Below are 12,555 nucleotides of genomic sequence, written 5' to 3'. Positions count from 1 at the left end.
CAAAAACTTGCACCTAATCCACCCATCAAGCAATCAAATCCTTCTCAGAAAGATGTACGGGGGGACTGTCCAGGAGCAGGAGTGCCTTCACAAGGTCGTGGGTGATACCAAGAACTCCGTTTGATAGCAGATAACCTCCTTGACGAAATGTCTGTGGAATCAATCTCTGAAGATCTTAGCGGCAAACCAGGCCTTCACAGAATGGTACCACACAACAGGCAGGCTATCCTTCAACCCATGAAGACAATGTCGTTGTTTTGCATCCCCAACAACAATGGATTTGAGGCCCTGCGTTCCATTAGCACTGGCACAGCACAAAACTTAGACAAGTTGTTTGGACAACTTCTAACCAGTCACAGTCTTCTCCCTTTCCTCAGCCAGGGCACATCCAAACACAATGTAAATATGGTGGGTGGCCCGACGATCGGCCTAGGAGGATCATCGTAAATTGACACGGATGGTGCAAAAACAGCCCGTCAATCTGAACTTTCAGTTGGATCTCAGATTTCTTCGGTAAACTGAACTGAGAATTAATTACCAAAACTTTCGGTTAATTGCATATTACGGTTGACTGTCATATAATCAAGGCTCTACTGTACCTCATTTTCATAACATTCATTCTCTCTCCAGCTTCCACTTTATCTAAATCTCCATACCAACTAAAAATGTTTCTCTTTTTTTACTTTGCTTGCAACATATACATGCCTTCTACTTTCTCCTCCAAACCAAACTACCATAACAACCACAGTTCTGCTGCTTGCACTATCTTTATTTCTTATCCCAAGTGTTGTTCTGTAAAACTTCATTTCAACTGCTCAGATTTCTGTCTATTCTTCACTCCTCAGTGTCCATGTGTTACAAATATTTGTGACAGATGGAAGAAATACTCTCTCTGGTTGAGCATTGTACTCCATATGTCATCTCTTTTAACCCTTTAACCGCGGGTGTCATTCCAGAATGACATTGAAAAAACTGGACCAAACCGCGGGTGTCATTCTTGAATGTTTGTGAATATTTTGAATACCCCGCGTTTTTTCCGTGCGCCAATTGTTTCAAGGGAGAGTAGCTATTAAGTTCTTTCACTCCAGCCGACCCCCACCTCCCTCCTCCCCCCCTGGGGCCCCACCTCCCACCCCCTGGGCCCCCCACCCCACCCCGGACCAAACACGCATCAGTATCTGTCCAGCTGTGTGAGTGACAACACTGCTGATGTGGAAGTGAAGTGCAGGCAATTACAGTGCCTTTTACCTGCCTCAGTGAACACAGAGTGGGTGTTTATCGTATGTGCAGTGTTCATATATGTTTATAGTATTATTATCAGAATGAGGTTGGCATTTGGTAATGGTGTGTGAGCGAAAAAAGTGATTACAACACCGCTGATGTGGCAGTGAAGTGCGGGCAATTACAGTGCCTTTTACCTGCCTCAGTGAACACAGAGTGAGTGTTTATCGTATGTGCTGTGTTCATATATGTTTATAGTATTATTATCAGAATGAGGTTGGCATTTGGTAATGGTGTGTGAGCGAAAAATAGTGATTACAACACCGCTGATGTGGCAGTGAAGTGCGGGTAATTACAGTGCCTTTTACCTGCCTCAGTGAACACAGAGTGGGTGTTTATCGTATGTGCAGTGTTCATATATGTTTATAGTATTATTATCAGAATTAGGTTGGCATTTGGTAATGGTGTGTGAGCGAAAAATGGTGATTTTAGATCGCTCACTTCTAATGGCACTGCCCATCCAGTGATAGTCAACGAAATCATGAAACCTACATCATTGCAAAGCCGAAGGTTAGTACTTTCTAATGGTGCCTTATTTTTCGCTCTAGATTTATTCTGTGCAGAGTTATAAAGGTTTAAAGTTTGTTTACATTTTGGTCGAAACCCCCGCGGGAGAGGACAGTCGGGGCAAAACAATGCCCGCGGTTAAAGGGTTAAAGGGGTTACCATTCCTAATGAAGACCAGTAAACTATACCAAAACTAATAATATGGAAGCATAATTAATCGCCAACTCACCGGTGTTTTATATGTTGGTAGAGATGAGGAAAGATATGAACAAGTGCTGTGAGAAAGGGTTGTGACGGGATGTAGGCATCACAACCTCGTGTTACTTCATCTGGAGGTGGCTTTGTCACCTCTGAACCGATGGTGTGCCAGACCTATGTGAGAAATTTCCAGAGGTAACAGAGCACAAGAATATCATACAAATGATACATTGCACACAAAAATATAAGGAATAACTGTTATCCACTTATCTCTATCTGCAGCTAGAAGCATAATACTCTACCAGAATTCATCCAAGCTAGCTGTGACAATAATGTATACGGGTATTTTAAGGATCTCCTTGGAAATAGTGCAATATCAATAGAAGTCAAACTCTACTCAGGATAACAATACAAGCATAGATTAAGCTCTCTTATCTAATAATCCTTAACCAAGTGTCAACAAGGCTGGCAGAGGGTTGGCGCCCCTCTCCGTAAGCTACTAAATCAAAGGACAAACAACCACCCTTTGTGGAATTAAGGCACCTGGCAATAAATAGATATACTGACAGATTTCATAATCCATACAATCAAAAAGAAAATTATATCAATATCATGTTTCAAAAAGAAAAATGTGCAGAGAAGGGGACCACTGAATAAAGCCGGTAACTTCTCTGCAGTTGGCGTTATATTACATACTGTCACAGCTAATGCTAAATATACTACCAACACTGATATCAGTTAAGAACATCGGCCAAGAACTTAAAGAAAAAAAAAAAAAAAATCATCATCATCATCATCAACACCTTTCCCACCCTTGGGCAGGGTGAGGAGTAGCAACGTCTAGGTAGCTCAAGTCTGCCCACTACAATGGGCCATGTTTCCATTCACTCATCATTCAAGCCCCCGGAATCCAGGCTCTATCTTATACACCAAAAACATTCACCAAATTCTGTAGCATCACATAAACATATCCAATAAAGTCAATCTGAACACTGTCACATTAAAAAGGGGTGCCAAATCCCTGATCATGCACTTCTTCTCACAACATTCATCCAGAAAGCTCTATCTCTTCTCAGTCCCCCAGTCTCACCGACTTCCATACCTATCTTCCTCACACACTCATCCACCATATTTCTCCACCTTCTCCATGGCCTACCTTGCCTTCTCCCTCTTTCAAATTTGCTCGGATAAACCTTTTTCACCACTCTACTATTATCTATTCTCTCCACATCACCACACCATCTCAGTACACTCTCTTTCCTTCTGGTGTCAGACTTCCTCACTCCACATCTCTCATGAATCACATTATTTCATATCCTATTCACTCTGTGTACTCCACAGACATTCCTCAGCAGTCCCATCTACACTGCTCTCCCCCTTGACTTTTCATTTTCATGCCACACCACAGCCTCACATCTATATGTTAAAAGTTGGCATTAACACTCCATGTAAGCCTCGTACAGCTGCAACACGCAAGCCTCTCTTTCTTATCAAGGTCTTCATAGCACCAGCTACCTTCCTTCCTTGTGTCACTACACTTTCCACTTCTTTTGCACATTTTCCACTCTCTCCTATCACTGTATCCAGTACTTAAACTCTCTCATTAATTCCAGTCTCTCTCAACTCACTGTAACATAGCACTGGGAGTCATCTTCTTTCTTGATTACCATCACTTTACTCATTTCTACATTTACTCTCAAGGCATGATGCTTACAGACATCAGCAAAACTCTGCACAGTCCAACAAGTTCTTGTCCAGCATATGCAAGTAGTATTGCATCATCAGCATACAACACATTTGAGATATTCCATCCATCACCATTATTTACTAATGCCATCCATCTCCCCATTTCTCATGTCTTTACTTCTCTCATCATGCCATCCATATATATATATATATATATATATATATATATATGTTGGTAGGTGGGGGTGCCCATCATCCACCCACTTACTGTAGTGGTACTCCGTTTTTAGGGTAGCTCTACACTGAGCGGCAAGCCAAATGATTTCCTGTAAACCAGGAAAGCATTTACAACACTGGGTGGTAACCTTATAACCACCCAACACATGTTTCCTTCGTGACAACAAGTGGGTTGACGGAGGGTTAGTGCACCTCCCCGGAAAACATCTAACTAAAAATACGGACAAGAAGCCTCGAACCATGGCTGACCAAGAGGTGACGACTAAGGACCGAACAAAGGACAAGGTACGGATGTCTACATTTTTTTTTTTTTTTTAATGTGTCCGACTCTGGGCAAAGGCTTCAGGGACTATATCTCTGGGGCAGTAGCCTATCCCAAGGCCCAGTAGTCCTCCTACACCTCCACATGTCACCATGGAATGTAAGGGGTGCAAATCATGAGGTGAAAGAAAGAGAGATTGTCCAGGTGCTTAAGGGTGCAAAAGTGAATGCACATGGATTAACTGAAACTAAATGGGGAGATGAGAGTGTGAGAGAATGGGAGTATGGATGGGGTATATACACGGGAGTAAGTAAGAATGAGAGGGTAAAAGAAGGAATGTGTATTGTTGTCAGTAACAGATGCAAGGAGAGTATAAGAGAGTACAGATCAGTTGGCTCAAGGATTGTGTTGGTAAGATTGAAAGTTGGACTACAAATGTGGGTGAATGCACGCATATATGCGCCAACACAAGATCGTGCATGCAGAGTGAGAGAAGAGTTCAGAACAAATGTGGAAGCATGCACAGAAAAGTTTGAAAGGCATGACAGAGTGTTTTTGATTGGAGACATGAATGGAAAAGTAGGGAATGTAAAGGTGGATGGAGTAGCTGGTGAGTGGGGCATGCCTGCAGAGATGGATGAGAATGGCAGTGCTTAAGTGGACATTTGTGCCGGGAGGGAGTTGGTGATAGCCAATACTGTCTTCAGGCACAAAATGATCCACAGGTATACGTGGCGAGTGATGAGAAGAGTGGGTGTTGAACTGAATTAATGGAAGGCAATGACTGAGTATGTGTGTGTGGATGAAAGGATGAGAAGGTATGTAATGGATGCATGAGTATACAGAGATTGGGGGATGGATTTTCTGACCACAATTTGGTGGTGTTCAGAATCAAAGTTCAAATGAAATGGAGAAATAGAAGAAGGGAAGGACAGCAAGTAGTATATGCAAGGAGCGTGAAAAGGTTACAAGAGGATGGAAAAAAGGCAGAATATAAGAGGGAAGTGGAGGGGCATTAGAGTAAATAAAGGATTGGAGAAGATGAGGGATGTGGAAGGTGTGTGCAAGATATTCACAGGAAAAATCTGTGCAGCAAGTGAGGTGGTCTGTGGGGTGAAGATATGACAAAAGGGGGTGCAAGGAACTGCAAAGGAGGAATGTGAGAGAGGCTGTGGCACAAAAGAAGAAAGCACATAGTGAGTGGATGCGAAACAGAGTCATGGAAGAAATTGAGAGACGGAAGAGAGGGTTATATGTAGAAAGGAAGAGAGAGATGAAAAGATTAGTAAGACAGAGTAAGAAGAGAGTGAAAAGATTTGTGAGAGAGAGTAAGAAGAGAGTGGATGAGGAATTTGGAAGGAACCTGAGTGTAAAGTGGAGGGAATGTAAGAAAATGTTCTGGAAAGAGGTAAAAAGAGTTAGACAGGGTGCCAAAAACTTAGCTGGGGAGTGAAAGATGAAAAGGGTAGATTACTAATGGAAAAAGGAGAAAAAGTGAGCAGATGGAGAGGACACTAAGAAATTGTTCAACATAGAGAATGAAAGTAATGCGAGTATAAGTGGCTGGGGAATGGCTGGGAGAAGGAGGGAGGTGAGAAGACAGGAAGAAATCAGTAGGATGGAAGTTGTGGATGCAATGAAGAAAGTTAAAATGGGGAATGCCCCAGGAACTGATGGAGTGTGTGGTGAAATGCTGAAGCATGGGGGAAAGATAGTAGTAGAATGGATGTGGAAGATGTGCAGATTGGCCTGGGAGGAAGGCACAGTCCCGGAGGATTGGAAGACAGGTATAATTATTCCCTTGTACAAAAGTAAAGGGAAAAAAGAAGTATGTGGTAATCATAGGGGCATTTGTCTTCTTAGTGTAACAGGAAAAGTATATGGTAGGATACTTATTGACAGAGTTAGGAAAATAACAGAGGAATTAGTTGGAGAAGAACAGGGAGGTTTTTGGAAGGGAAGAGGTTGCATAGATCAGATATTCATTCTTAGATCTTTGGTGGAAAAGTTTCTAGAGAAGGGAAAGAAGTTGTATGTGGCCTCATGGATTTGGAGAAAGCATATGACAGGATGGATAGACAAGGATTGTGGAAAGTATTAAGAATATATGGAGTACACGGGAAGTTGTTAAAGGCAGTGAAGAGTATGTATGAGGGTGCTAAGGCTGCAGTGTGTGTGGACAGTGAAGTGAGTGAATTTTTCTAACTGAAGGTTGCATTGAAGCAAGGAAGTGTCATATATCCATGGTTGTCCAATCTGTATATGGATGGCGTTATAAAAGACACATAAGGTAGGGCAGTGGATATTGGAGTGGCCCTAGTGAGAGAGTGTAGTGTTTAGAAACTACCTGTACTGTTGTTTGCAGATGATACTGTGTTGTTAAGTGAAGATGAAGAGGAGCTGCAAGGCTTAGTGTGTGAGTTTGGGAGGGTGCATAAGAAATGGAATCTAAAGGTGAATGTAGGGAGGAGTAAAGTTAAGGTCTTCGAGAGAAGTGAAGTCAGTGAATGTACAGTGAGGATGGATGAGGAGGAAATGGAAAATGTGAGTGCGTTTAAGTACTTGGGTAGTGTGATGAGTAAGGATGGAAGTTTAGAGGGTGAAGTGCTTGAAAGAGTACAACAAGGAAGAAAGGTTGATGGCTCCTTGAAAGCAGTGATAAGAAACAGGGAAGTGTGCATGGAAGTGAAAAACGTTACTACATGACAGTACTATGATACCAACTCTAACGTATGGAAGTGAAGCTTGGACCTTGTTGGAGGGACAGAAGTCAAGAGTGAGAGCAGTGGAAATGAGTGATCTGAGAGAAGCATGTGGAGTCACATGGAGAGACAGACTGACAAATGAGGATGTGAAGGAGCACTGTAGTGTGGATGTGGATGTGATAGGAAGCGTTAGGAGAAACACACTAAGGTGGTCTGGCGTTGTGGAGAGGATGGAGAGTGAGAGACTGATAAGGAGAGTGTATTTGAGTGAGGTGAAGGGGGGAGAAGGGTGGGGGAGACCAAGGATGAGATGGAGGGATGAAGCAGGGCGGTATGTGAGAGGGGTGTGTGAGCTGGGAGCAGGGCAATCAATGGCGGGTGACTGGATGACATGGAGGTGATTTGTTTGTGGCTACCCCTTACAGGATTAAGGTGTCTGGCAATAGATAGATAGACAGATAGAGATAGATACTGAACAACCATGGGGACATCACACAACATTGTCTTTTGCCCACACTGACCATGAACAATTCACTGAGATGCCCATTTACCCTTACACATGCCTCACTTTCATCATAAAAACTCTTGACGGCACCTAACAGCTTACCATCTACGACATACATGTGCAAAACCTTCCACAATCCTTCTCTGTCCACTTTGGTGTATGTTTTTTCCAGATCCATGAATGCCATAAACACCTTTATAGTCCTTCTCACAAGCCTTCTCCACTATCTGCCTCACTGCAAATATTTGATCCACATCCTCTTCCACTTCTGAAGCCACCTGTTCATCACTGACAGGGACTTCTGATCTCTCTCTTACTTTATAATAATTCTTCCATAAACCTTCCCTACAACACTCAATAAACTTATCCCATGATAATTCTCGAATTCACTTTGCTCACTCTTATTTTTATGCAGGGGTACAATCACTGCCTTTTTCCACTGTGCTGGCACAGTTTGATTCATCCATGCCTTCTTACATATCTCCAGCAAGCAGTTCATTCCGCTCTCTCCACTACACTTAATCATCTCTGAATGCACCTTATCAACCCCAATTGCTTTCCCATTTTTCAGCTGCTTCACAGCATTCTTCACCTGCGTAAATGTCATGTTTCCCAGCACTGCATTCATTCTCTGCACCCCCCCAAAACCAATCATGTTTACAGCCGCTCTGATTTCTCTATTCCCATTCATCAGGCTTTCAAAATAATCTTTACATCTGGTCCTTACTTCATTCCCATGGGTTAATAATCTACCATTTACACCCTTCTCACTTTCACATTTGTTTCCACTGTCACTTCAACATTTCTGCACCTCTTTCCAGAATAACTTCCTATTTTCAGAGTAGTTTGCATCCATTTTTCTTCCTAGATCATCATTTACCTCCTTTTTTTCCTCTTCACTGGTCTCTCTATGAGTCTATGTGCTTTTTACTCTCAATATATTCGTTCTTATCTCAACTGAACCCCTGTCCTGTAACCACTATAGCTACTTCTTCCTGTTTTCCTCCACTGCTCTCTTAAGGAGATCGGCTTGTTGAAAGTGCCCGAAAATGGCGGGTCTGGGCAAAGTTGAGTTACGCCCATAAAAATAATCCTTGAACATTCCCTGATATGCCTGTGAAATGTTACTGCTGAAAACCGAGTAAAAATTGGTCAAATTTTACCATGTTTCAAATTTCTCGTGTCATCTGGGAGTGGGGCAACATGGAGGGGGTGGGTGGGACCTATACAACGGCAGTATGGCTCAATAAAACCACCTAAATAATTGAATATATTGTCATCCATGTGCTAGCAGGCAACTCTGTCACTAGACGGCAAATACACACAGCAGAGCCACAACTAACCAGATGAGTGGGAGCCTTTGTCGAAAGAAAAGATATAGTTGTATGTCTCTCTTCACTGAGTCCTCTCACTTCACTACCTTTTGCTATCTTTTTACCATGCTTTTCTCAGTTCTGACTTATACCACCGTATTGGCCAAGACCTACAGAACATCTGAACAACCAAGATGCCCAAGAGGAAGCAGGCAATGCTGAGGAAAGCTGCAGTGATGAAGAAAATTCTCCTGGGACCACCAGACCTTCACCTGCCACCAACGCACCTCCACCTCCCGCCACCACCACCACCACAGCCCTACCGCTTGCCACTTTCGGTCGCCGCCCCAGCCATCACTGTAGCAGCACTACACCAGGGCTGCCACAAGCAGCTCTGCAGCACTGTACGCATTCACCATGCCTACTCCTGTTGTGCTACAGCCCTCCACATCGTCTGGCGCTGCTCCTGGGTCCTCTGCCCCACCTGCAGGAGCACCTGTCTTGGTCAGGACGTCCTACAACATGAGGAGAGAGCTTCTGAAGGATATCATCACACCTTCTGAGGTCATTGACGATGAGCAAGTGATTGGCACACTCAGCAGCATCAGGTGGCTCCTCAGTACACTTCATGGCAACAATGTGTTCTCAAATTTCATGATATGCTCAGTAACTACTGGTCGTACAAGGTTGCTTGATATACCAATCAAAAGGGTATAAAAAGTTCTATAAGGTATCCCAGGCATTCTATTCTATTCCCCCCCTTTCGTGCACAGCATGTTTGCAAAGTTTGGTAAACTTTGAGGACTGTTTTCTTGAAATGTAATGTAGAGATCTTTGAGATCAATAAGCTCATTTACTGTTGGTCATACAAGGATCATATATATACCATTTGAAAGCACGTAAAAAGTTATGTAAATTCAACTCATCGAATCTTTGTACTCCTCCCCATTCGTGCACAGCATGTCTTCAAATTCTGATTAGGAGGGAACTACGGTAATTTCACCTAATCTTCTCATCACCTAGTGTCGTAATTTGATACGATATCACAAACTTACAACTTACAACTTCTGATTCAGACACACCATCTGTGTGTTGTGTGAACACCAAAAATATATAATACAGGGCATTTTTTAAGGACTATATTGATTTTTGGCAATGATATTCAGTTTACCCTGATTTGCAACTAATTTAAAAACTAATTTACCGATTTTCATTTTTGAGGTAACGATCGTTATCTCTAATAGCCCTCTTTGTGTGCCAAATCTCATTGAAATCGGATGAAATCTACTGATACATTCAGGGTAACAACCAGATGATCCCCTTAACGTCGTCATCCCACCATGCCATACCTTTCTTCTTTGTTGTTACTCTTGCCAAACCACACACCGCTTTAGCATTCCTAACTACGCAAGCCCTACATGCATCTCACAGGCTGGCCAGATCCTTTTCATTCCAATTCACTTATTCAAACTCCTCCCCTACTTTGGTCCTGTATTCATCTGCCATTTCTTTGATCTTCGGCTTCTCGACTTTCAGTCTTCCTCCCTCACTGCTCCTCTCTCTCCTGGTCCACTTCAATCCTCTAAGCTTGATCTTGCATACCACAATCATGTGATCTGACAGACCTCCATTCATCAGTGTCCTTGTAAATAAGACTCGCATGTGCTACCTACTCATCAAATGTCTCCAATTCCACTGTTTTGCGAGAAGCCTACCTACCAACTCATCCTCTCTTACCATGCTCTGTTTTAGCATTTCTCTGTGCTGCATTACACTGCAGATATTGTCTACCACCCTCCAGGCTGCTGAACTTCACTTAGTTACTTGTATAGGTGTCCTATTGCCTCTGTAGCATGAGTATATGTGTTTTGGGGTATGTTATGGAAAGACAGTTGCTCCTGGTTCTTTTCTTCTTATTTTCTCGCTAGTTTCTTTTCTTTTCCCTCTTGCTTTCCCTTTCCTCCCATCCCCTTGTTTAGTCTGCTTTTTTGAGATGCATTAGATCTTCATATTTGCTCTCTTTGTTTTTATGCTTGCTTTTCACTATTTGGGCCCACACAATGCTCTTGATGTTCTTGAGTGCTGCTAGGTAGCCAATGTTTGTCTAGCTTTCTCAGGGTTCCATATTTGGGGGGATACTTGTTACTCTTTTATATTTTACTGTTACATATACTTTACATATTTTAATGCCCTATTAAACTTTCACACCATTCATCATTATCATCAGATATCCTTTCCCACTCCTTAAAAAAATACTGATGCAATGAGATGCTATCCAAATTTAGTCCAACTAAATGAAACATACTCCTACTCATTCACCATTCATGCTCCCAGAATCCTGGCTTCATTTGATATAGTAGGTTAAAAAAATAAAGAAAAAAAAATCCGGGTATAGCATCACATTTAGCTATGTAACACAGTTGGTCCAGTGACTACTAAGTTAAAAGGGATAGCTAAACCCTGATCAAACACTCCTCAGCATAAACTTCATCTGTCAAGCTCTATTGTATGCCATAGCCCTAGCCTCACTAGCTGCTACTCTTTTCTTTCTCACACACTCATTTACCATATCTAACCACCCAAGGGCATGCTTAACCTAGGCAAGGCCAAGGGCACTTGGTGAGCTGCAGGGCCCCTTCACTTATAACAAACATACACACACACACACACACACACACACACACACACACACAAACACACACACACACACACACACTTTTTGAGAGACAGACAAATGAGGACAGTAATAAAGGATAGGATGTCTGGATGGAGGGAAGTAACAAGTGGAGTCCCTCAAGGCTCGATGTTGGCGCCAGTAATGTTCCTGATTTACGTAAATGATTTAGACTCCTTTCAGACCTGAGTACAGTATTGTACTGTACAGGGAAAGTATCTAAGACATATGACCTAATAAAGTAAACCAAGATTATGGCTTTACTAAATCAACAAGGATATGGTTTAACTAAACCAACAAGAATATGGCTGCTCACCTTAACTCAAGAGGACAACAGGCTTGATAGATGTAAGAAGAGGATCCAAGGCAGGGTGAGGCACCTAGTGTGCACCTCCTGCAGCACCCGACACACCACCTTCCTCGCCACTCTTGTCACCACAACTTTTGACACTTTCACTAGCTAATGCACCCACTTTGTTCATAATCCCTTCAAAGTCTTTCTGACACCTCAGACACTGCATCATCCTCTTGATCCTCCCCAGGATACGGCTCTTTTGAAGTTGAAGGGAGTGATTCCTCACTTTCTTGAGGCCGCAGGAAATGTATGATGAAGGTTTGCTTCCATCTGTTAACCTGGTTGTGCTTGTCTGTGTAGTAGCAGAAGGTTCTGTCCAGTGAAGTTGTCACTTCCACCAATCGCAACTGACAGTGTTCGATGTCCTTCAATTCTTCCTTGAACTTATCTAGGGCACACACTACCCGGCCGATCTCCATCATTGACAAGTCTCCATTCTCCATCACTGGTGGTGCTGGCTGTTCTGCTGCAGTCTCCTGCTCTCAGCCCTCTTGCTCTCAGCTCCGGATTTGAGCCACTTTCCCTGCTGTCTCGCCTATTACGAGTTCAATTCACATACTATTAAAAATACATTACAATTCGATCAAAAATAGGTCCTCGCTTACAATGAAATTCACTTACTGTGAGCTCGGGTACTATGCATACCTACTGCAGTCAATTACGATTACGATTACACAAAAGTCTGTAATCGATTACAATCGAATACGATTACAGATTACGATTACCCCACGTCTGCTAAATATGTCAGATTGATATATATTATATATATATATAAATAGTATATATATATTGTATATGTACTGCATATATATATATATATATATATATATAT

The 12,555-nt window shown here is 42.5% G+C and overlaps 1 protein-coding gene across 1 annotated transcript in view; it reads right to left on the bottom strand.

Annotated features, from left to right (window-relative positions):
• LOC145415010 (protein MON2 homolog) overlaps positions 1-12,555 on the bottom strand; it is a 1,148,323-nt gene that overhangs the window by 338,528 nt on the left and 797,240 nt on the right. The window contains exon 23 of the mRNA XM_080284427.1: positions 2,018-2,160. Within this exon, the coding sequence (XP_080140553.1) occupies positions 2,018-2,160 (143 nt within the window). The remainder of the gene's footprint in view (positions 1-2,017; positions 2,161-12,555) is intronic.

This window comes from Coenobita brevimanus, chromosome 101 (assembly GCF_032717465.1).
Source record: "Coenobita brevimanus isolate Jiangsu-jjx chromosome 101, ASM3271746v2, whole genome shotgun sequence".
Lineage (NCBI taxonomy): Eukaryota > Metazoa > Arthropoda > Malacostraca > Decapoda > Coenobitidae > Coenobita > Coenobita brevimanus.
Note: the sequence above shows the minus strand (reverse complement) of the source record. Positions and strands in the feature narration are given on the sequence as shown.